The 21,591-nt window shown below is 34.3% G+C and overlaps 1 protein-coding gene across 1 annotated transcript in view; it reads left to right on the top strand.

Moving 5' to 3' along the window:
• Nucleotides 1-21,263, top strand: part of Cdc73 (cell division cycle 73, Paf1/RNA polymerase II complex component) — a 99,618-nt gene extending 78,355 nt beyond the window's left edge. The window contains exons 14-17 of the mRNA NM_145991.2: nucleotides 7,099-7,260; nucleotides 9,136-9,236; nucleotides 15,028-15,169; nucleotides 15,982-21,263. Coding sequence (NP_666103.1) covers nucleotides 7,099-7,260; nucleotides 9,136-9,236; nucleotides 15,028-15,169; nucleotides 15,982-16,018 — 442 coding nt within the window. The 3' untranslated portion in view covers nucleotides 16,019-21,263. The remainder of the gene's footprint in view (nucleotides 1-7,098; nucleotides 7,261-9,135; nucleotides 9,237-15,027; nucleotides 15,170-15,981) is intronic.
• Nucleotides 21,264-21,591: the final 328 nt, after the last annotated feature.

Here is a 21,591-nt window from a genome sequence, read left to right as displayed (position 1 = left end):
GAGGGAGCATACATAAATATCTATGGAATTGCTAGGATAGGAAACAAAGACTAGAGAATTAAAAGATGATGTATAAGTATATAAAAAGTTAGTACTTATTTTCCTAGCTACTGGAAGCATTGGAGATGACAGTGCCTAGAGAGATGTAGAAGAGAACTACCTGCTTTACTTGCATACGTTTTAAAACTTTGTAAGAACTCATTTTAACCTTAGTAGTGCCACCTTTCTACTCTTAAATGAAAATAGTTACTAGAGACTGCTGTCTGCTGTACTAGGAAACTGCAAGAGCTGTGCCCAGAAGAACAGGCTGTGTAAAAACTATAAGGAAATGAGCTTTTGCTTTGTGTTTAGTTTTTGTTTTAAGGAAGCAGGGTAGGGACTAATGATCCAGGATTCTTAGAATTTATGTAAATTAAAGAATTTCTAAGAAATTATGAATAAAGGTCAAAGCCTTGCTGGTGTAGCTTTAGTAAATAAAAGACTATTCAGGCTCTCTGGTCAGAAGAAGAAAGAAGGAAAAATGCGAAGAAAGAAGAAGGAAAAAAGAATGAGGCAAAGGAAAAAGAATGAGAAGAAGGAAGAAGGGAAAAGAAAGAAGAATGATGACTCTTCTCGGGCAAAGAGGGGGCACTTGAAGTGACAGCCTGCATCCACTATTGACTCTGAGTTATTATTGAATCGGTGCGGCTCTCATTACCCATTTCTCATGACCTCCTCATATTGAGGCTGGACCTTGGCACATTCCACAAAACATGGCTAAGAGACATGAAACTTTGAAAGTGGAAGGACTCATAATACTGTGTTTGAGATGATTAAGAGGAGTGCTGTAATCACTGGCTGGAAACCAGTGGCACTGTAATATGTTCATGGTGGTTCTGTTCTGTTTTTTATTAAATGGAAATTACACAACATAATTGCATTGGGTACCTGGTAATTCAATCTTAATGGTTGCCACAGGCTTAGACCATTCTTTTCTAGTCTTTAATTCCTTAAATCTACATATGCATATGCATATGCATATGCATATACATATACATACACACACTCACACACACACACACCCACACCCCCACACCCCAGGTGTGGGGGTGTGGGTGTGTGTGTGAAAGAGAGAGAGAGAGTAACTTAGTACATAAAGGATTTTATTATGACATTCTCATATGTATATGTCATTCTGTTTTGACCAAGTGTGGTTAATTATTAAACCACCACATATACATACAAATCTTTAAATTTTTTCTTTAAAAACAGATTTAAAAATTAAAAACAAAACCCAAAAGATTTCCCCAAATGAGAATGCACAGGCAAAATTAAGTAAATGTAGAAAGGGGAATACCAAATAAAACCATGAGGTTTTTTTCTTTTTAATTTTTTTAAAGATCTTATTTATTTTATATATATGATGAGTACACTGTAGCTGTCTTCAGACACACCAGAAGAGGGCATCGGATCCTGTTACAGATGGTTGTGTGCCATCATGTGGTTGCTGGGAATAGAACTCAGGACTTCTGGAAGAGCAGGCAGTGCTCTTAACTTCTAAGCCATCTCTCCAGCCCAAGCATGAGTTTTAGAAGTATAGGAATTAAAGGAAAAACCACTTTCCTGTGGTTTATGCTGTTGTAAAACTTGTATTGCTTATGTGTCTGATGTCTGCTAAATCTCTCTTTACTTGAGTAATTTCTCTTCTTTGTATAACATGTTAGCCAATACTTAGGTTTGTGGTCTGTGCTGGGCCAGTTGTTTCACCCTCCAGAGATTCCCCAGAGCATACTCTTTTTGTTGTTGCTAGTACTCTGTATGGAGGATGCCTCCTAAATGGGTTGGAATAGTGGAAAGCAACCACGGCACTGAGCTCTGTCTGTATAGGCAGAGATTCTGAGTCCTCACTTTATAATTCTTAAGTATTAACCCAGTTGGGCTTGGTGTACTTCAGAGATCCTGGGCTATGTAGCAATGAAGGGTAGGTGGGTGATACCAGAGGTTGATCTGCCTGCTGCTTTCAAGGTAGGTCAGGGCCTGGGGCATAGGACCATTCTTAGTTGATAAGGTTGGTTTCTGAGCCTCCAAGGTCAGAATTAGGCCCTTAACTGTCTGGACCCAGTTCTTCTCTTTTCCACTTTTTAGCTTGTGAAATTCTATTCTTCCCTTCTTACAGTTGCTTCCTAGGTCTGGCTCTCAGTCTTGTAGCATGTTATATTTAGGTTCCCTGTCCATGTTGCTTACATGCAATGGTGGCTCAGTTTTAAATAATAGAGTTTCTTTTAAGTTGGTGCTAGCTATTATATTACTCTGTATGATGCAGAGTAGCATTCCTCCCCTATGCTGGCATGCCCTGAAGAGGACTCACTGTCTTGATATGAAGCTTGTGAGGGCTTGGGCTTCTTAGGTTAGGACTGCTAAGATATTTTCACTACCTCTACTCCACTTCCCTTTTAGATGGGGTTTTGGTTTGCCCCTTTTCTGCTAGAACTATTAGGCTCAGCTTCTTTCAGCTCCCTGCTCATCTTTTTAAGGCACTTTGAAGCTGGACTAAAATATGTTCCTTTTTTGTACTGACTGTTTATAAGGAGTCACATGGAAACAAAGATTTTGCTGTCTTACCCAGAAGTACCAGTCTTCAAAACAGACACCTCATGAATCTGAACATGGCTTTAAGAAATTCTGACTGAAGGCATGTTCTTCTGTAGTGTGTTGGGTGTGTTTGTGTTTGTGTGTGTGTCTTGACTGTCTCTATCAGTCTGTATTTGCTTTTTAGATATTCTGATACTATCTAAAGCATTTAAGGATTTTTGGTTTATTAGGGTAAATGTAAATTTAATTTCATTGTCAGCGAAGGGTCAGCCCTAGCATCATTATGAAATTATCCCTACCTCAACTGGAGAGTCAGGCCAACGTAGATAAATTTCCTTGCCATTTGAATGAAAGTTTTTTGCCTAGTTAATCTTGTCATTGTTTATTCTGAGATTCTGGTTGTATTTCTTTGTGTAGGTAAAATCTAACCCACAGAAATACGTGTCTTTTTCTGGCAACATCCGTGCACTTAATTGGTTGTCACTTTTTTTGCTTACATTTGATGTAGCTTTTCTAGCTGCTGACAGTAAGAGGACTGTATGTACCCTGTAAGATATACTGTGCTGTTGGAACTGGAATTTTGTAAGCATATATTTTATATTTAATGTGTTTTATATATACCATGTAAGGAATGTGCATATTTCTTATTTGAACTCAACTTGAGGAAAAAAGTGCAGAATATGTCATTAAATACTTTCCACTTTAGCCATAAATAGACTCCTTGTTTTGGAGTATTAATAGACAGACAGTATTAACCTTTATTTAACTAATACTGTTTGGTGCCTAAATTAGAAGGTTAACATTTAATGACAACCTATTTGGAAAGATTGTTGTGTAGATCGAGTTTGTTTATTCAAGAATCAACTAACACACTCTATAAATCGAAAGTCCAACCTTCTGTGGAAGCTTACAAGATAGCGATAGTAATTTGTCAGGAGTCATTATTTGCACAAACTGATACAATTAATGTAAGAAGTCATTTTCAGTTTCTTCTTGTTATACTATATTGTTAATACAGTGAAAAATACAAACATGAGTGACGTCTAGATAGAATCACAATCAATTTAAATCCATTAGTTATCAGCCACTGAACACCTTGCCTACCACTTCTAATGTATATTATGGAGTTGTTCTTAATGTTTTTTAATGAAAAGTAATAGTTGAAATTTATTGTCTTCTATAATTTTGTAACCTAGAAAAAATAGAATATCCTTTGATATTTGACCCAATCAGGAGAAATCCTGGGATGAGGACCATGGGGGTGGGGGCGGGGGAATGTATCGTTTGTCCACCTTCTAATATGCAAATATAGTCTTTCAATCTTTGATAGTCTGTAAAAATAGTACCTTCTTCTGTTTTCTTTAGTTTTGTTCTTATATTTCTAGATTTTTCAACTAAATTTTGGAATCCTCAGTGACCTGGCCTTGTTATATTTTGTAGCTAATACTATATACTGTTTCAATTTAAACTGTAGTATTAAGTAAATGAAGAAATAGGGGGAGAATGGAACATAATGGGAAAAATAGGTAAAATAGAGACTCTACCTCAAATTTAGCAATTGAAAGTGAGGTAGGTGTGTGTGTGTGTGTGTGTGTGTGTGGTGTGTTGTGTGTTTATGAGTCCAAGAGTATCATGTATTTATCCTAACTTTTGACTTCCTTGTTTAAGGGATAGATTGTAGTTCTCGTGAGGCTGCCTTTTACTTAATCTTGGGATTATTTTTTTAACTCTTTGTAATTTTGAATAAGTTATTTTTAAAATTCCTTTTAAGTAATTTTTAATGTGTATTCATCTTGATGTGGTCTAATATTCATAGTTTGAAGAGATAACAAAATATTAACTTTCCTTTTCTTATTAGCCTTTACTACAGAGAAGCCACACAATTAAATGGGCCACACTTTTAGGATAGGTTGTGCCCATTTTGTTTTCCTTCCAAATTCAAAACATTTCCCTCATTGTTTTAATGACTCATTGCAGCTGACGTCTCCCCTACCGACTGAATCAGCTGGAGGCTTCACCATGCAATTAGTGCATAATTGAAACCTCCTTGACACAATTATAGTACTGGCTGTAGCCCATAGTTCAAATTGGCATAAATTCTGTTTGGTTTTATATAAAACTAAGGATTCTTCTTTCTTGTTATCCCTACAGTGATAAGTGAAACAGAAACTAGGACTCAGCTTAATCTTTAACATCCTAACTTTTAACACCCCATAACAAAATGAAGCTAATATTGTAGAAGTGTCACAAATCTTTTACCTGTCAACATGTTTGAGAGAAGGATGGTGGGACTACACGGTTATTTAGAGTGGAAAGTGTTGTTCTGGCCATGGGATTCCCTGAAGTTAGAGTTCTAAGAGGAAATCTTGCACAAAGAAACACTCCAAATATACATAAACGTAGAGAGTAGAACTTGCAGTCGCTAGATTTTCTTTCACACATACCTGTAAGAAAACTGCTTGGATGTGGGCAGTGATTTTTGTGAATGAAAATAGGCTTATAACTAAGCAGTGGTAAATGTGTGAAGTGTCTTGGTGAAAAGAACTCTGTTTTGTGAATCTGAAATGAGAGTTCAAGAGCACAGAGACTCAGCTGTGTGTGTGTGTGTGTGTGTGTGTGTGTGTGTGTGTGTATGTATATATATGTCCTAACATTTAAGATAATACTTGCATATGCAGATATGCTAGATACTTTCATCAGTTCCTTTTGGTTTAGAATTGTTTCCAACATTATATAAAGACAATATATATATATATATATATATGCACAATATTATATAAATGCATTTTAAAATAATATTTTATCCAAAGTGTTACTATTAATTTGGCATTTTCCATATATGTGTGATTAACTAGACATAAACAAAAATGTACAGTAGCAAGTGATTAGCAGATGTTAAATGGATATGAAATCCAGTCAGCATAGACAGTTCTGTTCCATTGCTGGTACCAAACAATAAAAGCCTTCATGACCTCAAAATGAGCATTAATTTATGAAAAATTTCAAGGAACCCTATCCAGTATAGACTTATATTCCTTTTTAGCCCTTTATCCTTTTACCTTTTCTACCCTTTAGAAGCATATACTCTTTCTACTGTGTGGACCAGGTTTGGTAGCAAGTGCTTTCTGCTGAACCATTTTATGGCCCTCCCTCAATAGGCTGTTTCAGCTTCTCAGAGCAATGGCCACATTTAAGCCAAAGCAACATTTTTAGAAATATTACATCATCATTGTAAATAGAAAATGCACCCTTATGTATCCACACACACACCCAAATTATTTATTGAAATCAAATAGTAAATAATGAATAATGAGTAAGTGTGCACCTAAATGGGCCACAAAGACAGTTAAAGGGAAATTGACAACTTATTTTCTTTTAAGCTCTGTCAAATTACTGACATTGACTTTCCTCTATTTTATGCCACTGGTTCATTGATGGATAAGTAAACAATATCGAAACTTGAGGGGGGGGAAGAAGCACACATTCAGTGAGCCCACTGATTGTATTTCCTTATTTAATTGGAGGGCTTAAGCCATGAAAAATAGGTCAAACTTTTTATTTTAAAAATAGTTTGAATTGTTTTTATTTTAAAAATGAGGATTTTTGTAAACACTCACTTAGTTTTGGCAGTGCTCTGACAGAATACTTGACAAAGACAACTTGGGCTTTTTGACTGTCAGTAGAGGGTGTAGTCTGTCATGGTGGAAGGCCATGGCAGCAGAGTGACATTGTATCTGAAGTCAGGACGCAGGGAGACTAACTAAACGCTGGGGTTCTGCTTACCCCCCCCCCCCCCCCCCGGCCTATCCAGTCTTGCGCTTCAACATTGGGGACAGTGCTGTCGCTCTTCCTTCAGTCAGCCTTTCTGGTTTCCTCTCATAGACACATCCAAAGGAGTTTCTAAATTTAGTCAACAGTTAATGTGCTAACCATTACAGCTTGTAAAACGCTGTCAGGTTCTAGAATGGTAGTAAGTATCTCTTCAGGTATATCCTCTGCTGGGAAGACAGAGTAGAAAAATGGAACTACATAGAGTTGATATAAGATTATGTGTATGTGCTATTTCCTAGAACAGATTTGGTATATGCTGATTTTTCAACTTTTAACGTCTTAAAAGATAACATAGAAGTTTGATGTCATTTTTCTAATTTTTCTGAAACAAAAAAGTGTAAAAAATTTTCAGTTGTCAAATGAAATTTCAGATAAAGTGAATCACCAGTAAACAGCCCTACCCCACCACACAATCATCTTCCTTTCAAATGATGTTTTCATTTCTCATTATGTTCTCTATTTAATAGCATTTGAGAAATCAAGTTAGTGCTAACAGCTTCTGAGTGCTCATTGATAGGGTGCACATGAAATATTGGTTCATTTTAATATATAAAATAAAGATCCATACTCCAATGACTAAGATCTATACATAAAAGCAAACATTTTAGCTTAAAATAATTAAAATTTCAAAAATTATTTGAAAATAGATTTTCCTAGTTCATTATATCATGTACTTTTTCCTCTGCTTTTTCAAAGATTTGTCCCATCAGATGAGAAGAAGAAACAGGGTTGTCAACGAGAAAATGAAACACTAATACAGAGAAGAAAAGACCAGATGCAACCAGGGGGCACAGCAATTAGTGTCACAGTACCTTACAGAGTAGTAGACCAGCCCCTGAAACTTATGCCTCAAGACTGGTAAGATACGCCCTTCCTCATGCTCCCTGCATTCATGTTTTGTTTCTAAATTGTTTTGAATATTTATGTTGCATGTGTGCAGGTGATATGGTATTGCAAGGATCAAAGAACAACTTGGAGGAGTAGCTTTTCTCCAACATGGGTCTTGGATCAAACTCAGGTTGTCAGGTTTGGTAGCAAGCACTTTTCGTGGTCAGCCATCTTTCCTGCCCATTTTTTTTTTTTTTTTTAATGATTTAAACAAATATAAGACTTTATAATGGGTTTTAAAAAGAGAATATCTTGGAAAACTTATTAATCTTTATATGACGATCTAATTTGGGTACCAGTAATGCTGACATTCTAGTTATATCTTTCTCTCACAACTATTACAGGGCATAAATTATATTTAATTTATTTAGTAGTGTATTGTACTATTGAAGATGTCTTTGAAAGTTCAGGTATATATTACACAGAAGGAAATTTTGTTTATTATTTAATTTTAAACTCAGAAACTTCAGGTAGAGTAAGAATTTTAAGTTTTCTGTCTTTCTCAGTGACTTTGGGTACTTGTGTACATGTGTGTGTTTGTGCATGCTTCTTATGTTTGTGATTTTGTGTGTGTGTGTTTGTGTATTTGATCTCACTCTGATTTAGGCTTGAACCCACAGCAGTCCTTTTGCTTCAGCTTCCTGAAAACTGATTATTGGTATTAATTCCACACTTGCCTTGAACAACTGGCTAATTGCTTTGTTGATAGAATTTTTGTCTAAGATGGATTGTTAATGTGTGGTATGAAGATTTTTGAACATTCTGAAGGCCTTTTAAAAAGGGTAGCCTATTTCCATAGTAATACTGAGGTGATTATTCTCTTTGTGTATCAGTCCTTAAATGGAACATTTCTTGCTAATCACCAAGAGTAATCATTATTTTCATTCCTCCCCCTCTTTCTTTTTTTTCCATCTCTTCCTTTGCCTTCTCTTTAATAGAATATTCTCTAACATACTCATGTATTCTGTCTCTTCATCTGAACATGGGCTGAAGTAGTATTTACCACACTAGAGTGTTTTGAAAATGAAATGTGTTATTATGATTATTTTTAATGCGCTTGAAACAGCATTCTCACTTTGTAAATACTTTTGTAACTGTTACTAATGGTAAATAGCCATCATTGTTTTGTTCTAGACTCTTATATGCTTAAACTGCTTAAGGTGTTACTTAATATAATTTTTAATTAAGTATTGTGCAAAATAAGGAAAGATGAGCTAAAAAGAGATTTATTCCTTCTTGGAAAAGTAGTTTGTATAGCTGAAAAAATGAGTTACTTTAAAACCAAACTAACATTTAGGGTAAATAATAGTTATCTACAGCTTGGAAAAATTAGAAAAGTAGAGAGTTTTTTATCTTCAGATTTTTTTCCTAAGGAGCCAGAAGATAAGAAAATAAGTCTTGGATTTCATAAAATGGCTACAGAGTTCCAATAATTTAGTGTTTTAATTAAATTTAAATACTTAATATGTATTTGAATTTTCAGTAACTTCCATTTAAAACTATTTTGTTCAATTAATCTACTTATCCCTATTCTAATCTGTAAGTACATTGTTTACTCAAGGGAAGAAAAAAGATTACAAAGATGATGTGAAACTACTTCCAGAAGACTTAGGTAGGAGTAGGGCTGCCTAAGTGTGTGTGCAGCATAGGAGTCATTAAGGTTTATATCATAAAACATACCAAAAAGTCAACTTAATTATGTTTGTCTCACCAAGAGGACTGTTAGCAACACTGTTATATGAATAATTATGAGACCCTTTTTTTTTTTTAAGGATTTGTACTGGTTAAAGCTCAAGTTTGAAGTATTCTCCCTTCTCTCCCCCACTTCCTCCTTTCTGCTGGTAGGGATCGAGTTGTGGCTGTTTTTGTACAAGGTCCTGCTTGGCAATTCAAAGGTTGGCCATGGCTTCTCCCTGATGGATCACCAGTTGACATATTTGCGAAAAGTAAGATTCTCCATAATTTTTTGTTTACTCAATATAGAATTGGTTTTTAAGAGGAAAAGCCACATGTCACACTGCATATGACTGTATTAAAGGATTGCCATTAAGTAGCAGTCTATGCTAACTTTTAACCACTTGTATTTTTAAAGCCTTTTGCACATTAATATTTACTTTGTGATTGTCTATAAAAATTAGTGACATGTTGCCAATGTAGATGATCTTCATAGCAAAAGCCAATCTGTGTAATATTTGGTTACTACATGACATATGCAGTTGTAGAAATACCACAGTGAAAATAATTAATTTATACAATGTACATTGTATAACTATGGTTACAATTAGAAAGAAAAAGTACAGGCATATTGAAATATTAATGAGGTAAATAATCTAAAATACTTAGCAATATATCATATAGCCCCCCCAACTTAAATAATAGTTGGAATATCCCTTCTTCCTAGTAGACTACATATTCTATTTTGATCAATTCACACAACATGTATGTTCAGCAATAGATGTAATGTATATAAAATGATTCATAGGATATTTATTGAAAGCCTCTGTGTGTCAGGTGTTCTTATATGCTGAGAACACGGAATTGAATGAATGAATGAATAAAGGGCTGCTCCTACTGTGGTAATTGCATTGTTGTCAGACAGATTATCGAATAAAGACATAAAAACTAGAAGTTCCCAAGAAACAAGAACTATTAAGGATTCTCAAAAGACAAAACACTTGAGCTGAGAGAACTGAATGAAGAGGAAAGGCCAAGCTCAGGAACCATCCCAGATGGGTAATGTCCTAGGCTGGCAAATGTCCTAGGCTTCAATTTAGCAAACATCAACCTATATAAAATTTAGTTATTATATAATATGGAGTTATAGAAATATCACAGTGAAAATATATAGAGGGAATGAAATTTAATGAAAGTATTAATGAATGCAAAAATGATTAGGTTAATTTCAAGACATAAAGACTGAATTTTCTTAGCAACTTAATGCATGTATTTTAATTGTTAAGATTAGTATTCTTCCAAGGTAGGTAAGGATGTAGAAAACTTAGCACCGTTGAGTGATTTTCTTCCCCATCTTATTCTTTCTCCTCATTGCTGCTTCCATCGTGGCTCCTTTCTGGCAGTGGTTAGAAATATTTTTTCATATTTAAAGGAACCACAAAACCAAGCCATGGACTTGAGCTCACACCTTCTCTGTTGCAACTAGTCTTTGAAACAGTTATCTCCATGAGTGCTGTGCTCAGGCCTTCAACCATTATAGTGTGGATACTTCACTAAAGTTGTTTTTCCCCATCTTCCAGTATTGGATAGTCTTGACCTCCTATCAGAAGTCTACACTGTTGACTCACTCCTTACCTTTTAAAATGCTTGCTGTCAAGTACTGGGCTTCATTTGATCTCGAGGGGCTTTGTTTGCTTTATTTTTTTATTTTTATGTTTAAATTATTTTTTAGTTTTTTTTTTTTTTGTAGTTTGTTTCTGGCTATTAACTATACATTTAAAATTACCATTTCTCTTTAAATTCTGAATACCTTTTAAAGGAAATCTTAGATTTTCATTTTTCTGTTTATTATTTATTTATTCATTCATTTCTTTATTTTTGGTTTTTCAAGATGAGATTTTTTTTTGTGTATCCTTTGTTGTCCTGTAAGTCACTCTAGGCTCACATTTTCAGTTTTTATCTCCCCACACTTTGTAAAATTGTATCTCTTAACTCAAGATTATGGGATTATCTGACTTACTGACTAATAAATACTTGTTAATATTCTGATGGAATATGACAGTTTGTTACAAGTAACATCAATAAATTGTCTTACTTTCTTTAGCCTGAACTTTTTATTCCTAGCATAGTTTTTTCAGTGATCTACCTAAGCCAGAAACTTAGAACTATATTGTCCTTTAGCTCTAAGTGCTTCTCCTAGTGTCATTTGTGTTACAGAAATAAAATAAATTTACAAAAAGCAGCTTAGGAGGAAAATGTGTTTATTTCACCTTACAATTTCAGGACACAGTTCATCATTGTGGAGAGGTCATGGCAGAGCCTTCATTTAACTAGTCATATCATACCACATTAAAAAGCAGAAAGAAATGAATGTATCCGTGCTCAACTTGCTTGCTTACTTGTGGTCACCACAGATTTTCTACTCTTAGACAGCTTAGGACCTATTGCCTAGGGAGTGGTACTGCCCCTAGTGGGCTGGCTCTTTCCATACATTTAACTTAATAATGAAGTCTGCCATAGACATGCTTACATGCCAACACAGTGTAGAAAATCCCTCATTAAGACTTTTCTGACGTGATTGTAGTTTGCTTCAAGTTAATAAATTATGTATCACAGTGCTTTTCTCAGGGTTTATGAACTCTACTTTTTCCACATCAAAATGCACAAAGTAGACAATTTAATTACTTGTATAACATAAGAGAAACCTAAGAGTGTGGGGGGCATTTTCATGGGCTGTAGTAAAGACTAACTTAATATTGCACAATTATGACACAATCAAAATTCAGCAAGATAACCAGACTTTTATATATAAATTGAGTTATATAGTTTCTAAATAAAATGTTTCAAAAGTACAATGAATTTTGATTTGTAGCTTGAAATATTTTACATTTTGAGTAGCTGAGTAGTTATACACTTTTTTATTAAAATTATCCCCCCCCTCCCTTTGGAATGCTGGGATTGAATTCTTGACTTCTTGCATTCTAAGACAAACATTCAGTTCTCAAGGTTTTAAAAAGTTTTTAATTTTTTAAATGTATATTGGTATTTTGCCTTCATTTATGTATGTGCACCAATGTGTGTTTTCTGCCCTTGGCAGCCAGAAGAGGGCAGTGGATTCCCTGGAGGTAGAGTTTACAGATCTTTATGAGTTGCCACTTTGGTACTGGGAATAGAGCCCAGGTCCACTGGATGAAGCAGCTGGGGTTCTTGGCCTCTGTGCCAGCTCTCCAGCTCTGTTTCTCAAGATATTGTTATGATAGTTTCTTCAAATTCTTGCTAGTTTATATTTTAAAAATTTCTACAATATCTCTTTGTCATCTTCTGGTCGTATAGTATCTGTTCTTCAAAAGGAAGAACATTTCGCTCCATGCTGAAAATGTTGGCAGAATTTATAAATTTCCCTGAAGATGTGTTATTTTGATGAATGTGGAGCTTTTTTTCAATCTTTATGTCACATTATAACTTCCTTTGTTTTTAGTTGAAGAAGCCTAGGAAACTTTGGCTTTTCTGAGTCACCAATATATTTTATGGTAATATGCTGGCATATTTGCTTTGTATTACTGGTGCCTACAATAAAAATTATTCTGTTTGTTTTTTACTGTGTTACCAGCTTTAATTTCAAAAGTCAAAAGTAAATAACAGAAAAATTACTAATTATTAAAGAGATTTAGGTGAATTAGGGTGAATCATTTTATTTAAATATAACTTATGTATTTAGTGGAAATGTATGTATGTGTTCAGGTGGGTATACACATATACATGCAAATGAGATTATAGGTGGAGGCCAGATATTTCGTAGTAGATATTTTACTTCTTTCATGTTGGTGGTGGTTGTTGTTTGGGTTGTTTTGTTTTAAATTGTGTGTATGTGTGTTGGGGGTGTGTTGTTGTTTGGGTTTTATTTTAAATTGTGTGTATGTGTGTTAGGTGTATATTTTGTATGTATGTGGTATTGAAAGACAACGAATTGGTATGTATGTTTCCGCAAAGTCTTTGACTTATGAGGTCCCACAGTTTCTCCTAGAGAGTAGAGAAGAGGTTCTCTGCTTCCACTGGTGGTTCTGGGGATCAAATTCAGTTGTTAGGCCTATGAAGGAAGTACCTCTAATTGCTGAGCCTTCATGCCATTCTCATTTCATTTTCTGAGACAAGGTTTACCATCGAACCAACCTTTAGTTCATCATTGTGGTTAGACCGGCTGGCCAGTGAGCTTCAGGGATCTGACTTTCTTTGCCCCCCAGCTTTGGGGAAAGAGACACAAAGTACTAGGCCTGAATTTTTATCTGAGTTGAGGGGTCTTGTGGCAAGCACTGTACTGACTGAGCCATCCCAGCATCCCCTTTATATGTAGTTTAAGCAGCAATTTAGAGCAAAACAGTTGACAGATTAAAAAAAACAAAGAATGTAATAAGCAGATTGAAAAGTATCTTAAAATGTTAATTTATATTTAATGTAATAATTTCATAATTTTAAAAATGCTCAAAAATTTTTCACTTATGTGACACACTTGAAAATGGGTTTTTCAAATCTATAACACAGAATTCCTTAATGAATTCTTTTAATTAAATTTGCATAAAGTAAATTTTATTTTTTTGAAGGAAATAGCTGTAAAATAATATTTTTTGTTCCATCTATTCATTTCCACTTCCTTTGAAGAAGTGAACCTTGACTAATTACTAATGTCACAAGCCAGTGTGTGAGCTAGGCATGATGTGTCTCATGCCTGTTATCTTGGCATTTGAGAAACTGAGGTAGGAAGATTGCTGTGAACTTGGGGTAAGATTGGGTTACATAAATGTGATGTTATATCAAGAAAAACAAAAACACCAATATGCTCACTTATACTGTTTGGATATTGCCTATTTAGTGGTTACTAGAATATATATTCTGTGAAGATGGAGAGTTTATGTTGGTCACTGTTATACTCTTAGCACATAGAATAGTTCACCTTATATGTAAGTACTGTATTTACTTAACTAGATTTTAGCTATTTTCATCACAAATTTTTCTTTTTCTCTATTTTTATAAACCAAATTGTATTAGTTTGCTTTTTATTGCTATGACAAAACACCATTGCCAAAAGATGGAGGAAGGAAAGGGTTTATTTGACTTATATGTTTTTTTTTTATTGAATATTTTACTTATTTCATATGTTATGCCCTTCCCCAGTTTCACCTGCAGAAACCCCAATCCCATCCTCCCCTCCCCTGCTCACCAGCCCACCCACTCCCGCTTCCCTATCCTGGCATTCCCCTACATTGGGACATCGAGCCTTCTCAGGACCAAGGGCCTCTCCTCCCATTGATACCAACAAGGCCATCCTCTGCAGCTGGAGCCAAGGCTCCCTCCATGTGTACTCTTTGGTTGGTGGTTTATTCCCTGGGAGCTTTGGGGGTACTGGTTGATAGATATTGTTCTTCCTATGGGTTGCAAACCCCTTCAGCTTCTTCAGTCCTTTCTCTAACTCCTCCATTGGGGACCCAGTGCTCAGTCCAGTGGTTGGCTGCAGGCATCCTGCCAGAGCCTGACAAATACAGAGACGTCTATGTCCTGATGGCATTTCATTATTGAGAGGTGGAAACCAAGCTGGAGCAGATGTAGGAACCGTGGAGGAAAGCTGCTTCTTGGCTTGCTTTCTGTGGCTTGCTCAGCCTTCCTAGGGATAGTACTACCAGCACTAGCCAGGGTTCCCTCACCTCAGACATTAGTCAAGAAAATGCTCCTACATACTTGTCTTTGAGCCAGTCTAATGGATTTTTCAGTTGAAGTTTCTTCTTTCTGAATTACCTGAACCTGTGTCATAATGACAAAAATCTTACTAGCACCTGAGTTCTGTTAGTTTCACTCCCCTAGTAATTTTACAAGGATACATACCGTTTTGGCTGTTTCAGAGATCACTAATTACAATGCTAGTGTAGCTTCAGTTGGTAGTAGAGAGATTGGGATTTTTGTTTGTTTTAGTATTTGTGTTTATATGTATTTTCTTTCAGTAAAGTATTTCCATAATTTTGGCTATAGTTTTAATAAGAATGCTGGTTCTTTTTCTACCTGTTCTCCATATAGTTAAAGCCTTCCATCTCAAGTATGATGAAGTTCGTCTAGATCCAAATGTTCAAAAGTGGGATGTAACAGTATTAGAACTCAGCTATCATAAACGTCACTTGGATAGACCAGTTTTCTTACGTTTCTGGGAAACATTGGATAGGTAATTATGATTCTAAAATATACTAACATATGCTTTACTATAGTGATTTTTAAAATCAATTTAAAAAATTTAAAAGTATGAGCTATATTCTGTAATTCCTTGCTTTGAACATTGTCTGATTTGATGCTAACATGATAACTTTGATTTATTGACTTTATATGTAAATGTAGAACAAGTTTAGAGCCTGTTAGATGGCACAAGAAACTAAGCGTGAGAGGACAAAGATTGGGTAATCTTGCTCTCATGAACTGTTTTCCCTCCTGAACTTCATTTTCTGTCTGCTCAGAGAGCCTGGAGTCAGGTGACCCTTGAGCTTTGCAGACTGAAAGCTCGTGAAAGGAATTTAACTTTTACATTTATTTGAATTACTATCATTTATGTGAATTACTAGTATAGAGCTCTTGAGTTCTTTCTAACAACTGTTCTGTAATTTACAAATAAGAACAGTGAATTATAATTAATATCATGGAGTCAACTGCTGTTTGTTTTGTTTCCTGAAACTATAGCTTGTATGATATTGGATTGTATCAGTTTTCTAAAAGTCATGAGGCAACTTTATAGCTGTAACTGATAGTTTGTAAAGACAAATGCACTTCCAGGAAGCTGGTAGTTTATAGAATTAATGAGAAATATGTTTCTTTTGCTTACTAATTTTCCGAAGTTACAGACTCAAGTTTCCAGTTTAATAAAAACAGTATTTTGTCCTTTAGTGATTTTAAGTTATAGAAGTCACCCTCATTTACATGTAATATTTTTAAAAATTTAAAATTTGTGTTGTCATTATAACCCATTATTGTATTTTTTCCCCCCAGATACATGGTAAAGCATAAATCCCACTTGAGATTCTGAATCATTTAACCCCTCCTTTTCTGAAACCTTGGATTACGAAGCATGGATACAGCTTGATCTACAGACTGAAAGCAAGCTTATGAATTCATCAAGAACTTGCAAATGAAGAAGGACACAGAGTAGTCTTTTATAAGACCTTGTTTGATGCTGTGTGCTTCAAAGGGGCAATGCCTCCCATCCATACAAGCAAACTTTTTTGGCTTACAAATATTTTTTTAATATTAGCCTTCTAGTCTGTAATGGAAATTGTATATTTTGATAGAAGTTTTTTCTCTATTGGTTAAATTAGCATTACTTAAAATTTGTTCTTTAGAAATAAATACAGGTTATAAATGTGTGTATATTTAGGAGTTATTAGGCTCTTCAAGCCATCTTGCTTCTGATTTTTCATTGCTCTGTGGTTCCTTTTACTGGAAAATACTGTCATGATGGTATTAAATTTTAGACTATAGAACTTCAAAACCCTATCAAAGGGAAGTAACTATGAAATCAGTTGAAAGTCAGCCTGTGTGTATCCGATGTCTATACTAACTCATGTTTAAAAAGGAATAATGAAAAATCAAGAACAAGTCTTCAGTTTCAGTTGAACTGTTCAGCCTTTTCAAGATTTCTTTTGTAAATGAATACATTTAATGAATGTACATTCTCTTTGTTGACTTTGATGATTTTAAACTTAAAGTGATATATTTCTATCTGGAATATGTTTCCACTTGAAAAGAAATCTTAAAAAACAAAGATTAAAGTGAAATAGACTGTAGTGATTTTTACTTGGGAAGCTACAGTATGATTTGGGGGGATGAGTGTGTGTCAACATAGTTACAGTGTAACTTGAACCTCCTCTAAGTCTGACTATGATTCTTATTTTATATGCGATAAGATTTTGAGTCTTCTATTTGTACACATGTCAACTTGGGACTTCTTATCTTCCATTATCCCTAAATAATGATAAATTCCCAGGCACCAAAGAACACATTTGCTTACGTGTCTGAAAATGAAACAAGATAAAAACACTGGTATTTTTATGTGTGTGTGTTCAATGTGGTATAAAATATAAAACCTATATTTTAACGTAGTAAGATATTTTACTATTCCTCTACTTTACAGAGTGTTGCATCCACGCTACAATTAATGACCATATTCCTTGAGTCCTGGTTTTGTCTTTTACTACTTAAGGAATGTTCATTCCTTGAAACTGATTTTATCATTAGAGCTGTTTTTGACTATCCACCTTGTATGTTGTTTTCCTCAGTGACTATCTCTTAGGCTATCAAATTGGGGGAGCACAGTAAAACACTTAGCTCTTTCTTTATTCAGGTGAACTTATTTACTTAGTAATTTTTTTTTTTTTTTACTTAGTAAATAAGTAAATTTACTTACTTAGCCTCTTTAGAACTTAATGCTATCATAAAGATGAGAAATAATTATTATTTATTTTCTTAACTTCCAACAAAAGTCCATTATCAGTAAAAATGGGAAGTTATTTATTCAGATGGAATCCGGGGGGTTCTCCAGAAGAAAAGCAGCTAATGTTTTCAAAGGCTTCAGTACTTTTGTAGTTTTAGTAGGTTCTGTCCACAGTTTCCCATTCTTGCATTCTTTTCTTGATGATTAAAGAAAACTCAACTTTGTTTACAGAGTTTCTCAGCATACAAATTATCCTTAAATTATGTATTGAATAAATTTCCTCCATAGTGAAGTAGTCAACAACTCAAACCTGTAATATTTTAATGTAAAATTACTTGTTAGGACTACTGCAAAGGACATGAACTACCTACCACCTTTCCATAAAGATGTTTGGTATTTGTTCTTAATAACTGAAGTTTAATTTATAGCGGAGTTTGGTTAAAATTAGTATCTACTCTGTGCATGGTTTATTTTCTATTTTAAATTTGCTCTGTGTATAGTCAAAGGCTTCTGGATTATACAGTCTTTAACTCCAGTAAAGCTAGGACCGTGTTTTACGTGGATCTTGAAATCAGACTCTTTGTGTGCACTAGGATTTCTTGTTTTATTTTTAAGATTTAAAAACAATTTTTTCAAGGTAGCAAGGTAATGAGTTTCGTGGTAGCATTTTGAGGATCCATGTCATCGTTCATTGTTCTTTTCCTAGCCCCGGCTCTCTCTCTCCTCTTGTTTTCTTCTTCTTTGCTTTCACATGTATCTATTTCTTTCTCTTTTTCTACCTCAACTCTTCTTAGTAGCTCTTCTTCTCCCTTCTGTATCATAGTCTTTGTTTCATTACCTATACATAGACATGGACATAAATTTAAAAAATTTAATCTCAACATTGTGAGCCCTTAAGTAGGTTTATGAAAATTTTAATGGATAATTATAAAAATAACAAAAAAGGGAAATGATTCAAAAAAAAAAACAACACACACACAAACCATCTGCTCTGCTCTACAAGTCAGTCATTATTCTTCTGTGACTCAGCTCTACAGCAGCACCTGACCCAGTGCTTTGCGCATTCAGGCATTCAGTAGCTAGTTATATGTGTGAATGGATGATATGTTTTCAGCATAAGTCCATTAACACAGCTTTGACTTTATTTGATCTTACAAACTGAGAGCACAGAATTACAGGGCATGTGAAGAAATAGATAATTTAATGAAAATGAAGTATGTGTTATTAAGTTCAGCTTCCTATAAGTTATTAGTGGAAGTACTCCTGCCAGCTTTACTTAAAGGAGGGTTCTCTGTTATTTATAATCTCCTAAGTTACAGTAAGAAAAATTATATAGTTTTTAAACAGAAGCTCACCAATTGGAGAAATAGTAATAATTTTCAAAAGTTTTTCAGAAAAAAAGTTTTTTTGAGAAAGGGGTAAGATCCACCTATTTACATTGTTACTGGAAGTAGTACCAGCGTTAAAGATCTTGTTTTCTCCTCTTTTCATCTATGTATGTTTTCTGTGTGTATGTGTATTTTTTGAGGCCACTCTTTGCACTAGACCATCTCTTACATTGGTGATATTGGCCTATATCCCCAAATGACAAAATCAAATCTTATTTATTTAAGGAGTATTTTGCTGTTTAATATTTAAACAACATTTAATATATTTCATTATTAGTATTATAGCTTACAGTTTGTTTCCTGTTTGCTTATTGCTTTACTAAGTATTTTTTAGCAGAGGCAGAACGGCAGCTTATACAGGAATAAATAATTCATGGTGACAAAAACCTCAAATCTTTTTAAGTTCAAGGAACTATTATTTTCTTTGCTGTGCAGAGTAGGATACAATTTAATTATTAAAAGAAAAGCATAGTATGAATTAGTTTACACAAAAAAGTTTTCACCTAAGGAAGATTCACTAATAAGTATTGAAGAGACTTTTACCTAAATAAAAATTTCTGTGACTCTTAACCCAAAGTGATGAGAGTGCTCTTTTTTTTGGAAAGTGGGCAGGGATTATTCATTACACTGATGAGCTATGCAAGATTTTTTGACATTTTACAGTTACTGAGCTGGTCAAAATTAGTCATTTAGAACGTGGCTTTAAATTACGTTGGATTTTGTTTGTCTTACTGTTATTTGTTGGCTTGAAAATAAACCCAGAGCCACCTCCATCCTAGGGCAAGCACTTCGGCCACTGACTTAGACTCTGAACCATGAGTTGTGAAATTATTAAAGTACAGAATCATAGCGAAACTAGAGAAGTTTATTTTTGATTTTAGTCCCCTACCCCAGGGAAAGTTCTTAAAGAATGAGTGTGAGTGATCGTATATGTACACACATACAAGTCAAAAGAATTGCCATTCTGTTGAGTTCAAATTCATGTAGAATGTTGAGAAAAAAAATGAGATAAAATCTATAGAAATTTGTTTTTAACTGAAAAGCTGGTGGTGGTTTTCAAATGAATGAAATTTACATTATTCCCCTTGAAATTACTGAACTGTGTTCATTACCCACTTGTGTTTTATTTTCACATGGCGATTCTCTTCAATTTTATAGTAAAATGGAGAATTGACTAACCTTGACTTAGAGAATTGGATTAGGGATTTAAATTAGGTCCTACATTTTCTGGTGTATTCATGCCATGTTTTGAAGTGTGTGTTGGCCCTAACATAGGTTCTGCACTAACATGTTGGCAGAAAAACTAAAGAAAAATTGAAGATGTACAACAGTTGTATAGATAATTCTTTTTAATAAGTACACAGTAGGTTAATTATGATTTCAGGTCATTGATGTTTTAGGGATTGTGTGTTAGGAACTGTTCATAAGAGTATCTTGGAAGTTACAAATTGCCATATACTGAAATACAGTAAGCATTCTATATGAATAAAGTTTGTGGACTACAACTAGTTTTGTGCCAAAATTAAAAAGATGGGATTATATGTCAAAATTAAGGAAACTTTCCAAGTATTTTGTATTCTGTTAAATTTTGTTTCTATTTTAAATGTAAGTAAAGCTACTTAGCCTCCAACTTGGGTCAGACTTCTGAATAGGTAACCTTATTTCCTTCCATGGTAGTATCCACCGTCACTGCTTGCGTGATCATTAACGAGTGATGTTTGTGAAGCAGAGCAGTTCCTGAATAGAGCTTACTTTGAAGTCTCTGTTTTCTGATGAAATGTTCCCATACTCATTTCATTTTGGGAGCTTTTTAAATTGTGAGCTTTATTTTACATACAACAGTTTGCAGTTAAAAATCTTGGGAATATACCTACCGCCCCTTAATTCCCCCTAAAAGAGTCCAAACAAAACAACTACAGTGTGTGTGTGTGTGTGTGTGTGTGTGTGTGTGAGTGTGTGTGTGTGTGTATAACATACCTAATGTATACCTACCAAGAAGGCAGAAGTATTGTGAGTTTGGGATGTTGTTGTCTTTCTGTAAAGTGATTTAATGGGATTTGTCAGGCATAGTATTTCTGTTCAGGAAATAAAGATGTTTACTTTTTGGAACCAATGAGTTAAATCCTTTTTTCAGTTAATAAGTTAATTTCTAGAAGTCTTCATAAAGGCAGCAGGTTTTATGGCCTACTGAACTTATAATTGAAGTATGTCGAATTTCTTGTTATTGTAATAGTATTAAAACCATATCCCAGTATTTTACATATAAATATCCTGATTTTAACATAAATTTCAAAATCATATTCCCATATAGTGAAATAATTAACATTGTCATATTGGCAATGCCAGACATAATATGTGAATCTGATATGACAGTTTTCTAGTGAAGAACTTACTGGGCCATATTTAAATTTAATTTTTGTGTTTTTCATAAATGCTCAATAAATATGAACTTCTGATTCCTTTGGTCATCTGCTCTTAGATCCATGCCTTTGTAACTAAAACAGAAAGTGAATGTGCTGTTGGGATTTTTTTAAAGGCTCAGAGGTATGCATATTAATAATAAATACCATATTGCTAGGTAAGCTTTTTTCTTTAACATTTTTCAGAATAAGTTCTTTTTTTACTGAAGTATATAATGGTCAGCCTTTAGGGTGAATTGAAAAGCTGAACGCATTTTTTTAAATGACCATAGAAAACCTAATCAAGTACCTCTGAAGTCAGTCTAATAGTTACCTGTTTAACCCTTGTCCCAGAAGTTATGATTTGTATCTCATACTTAAA

The sequence above is a fragment of the Mus musculus genome, chromosome 1 (genome assembly GCF_000001635.26).
Source record: "Mus musculus strain C57BL/6J chromosome 1, GRCm38.p6 C57BL/6J".
NCBI lineage: Eukaryota > Metazoa > Chordata > Mammalia > Rodentia > Muridae > Mus > Mus musculus.
This window is presented reverse-complemented; position numbering and strand designations above follow the sequence as displayed.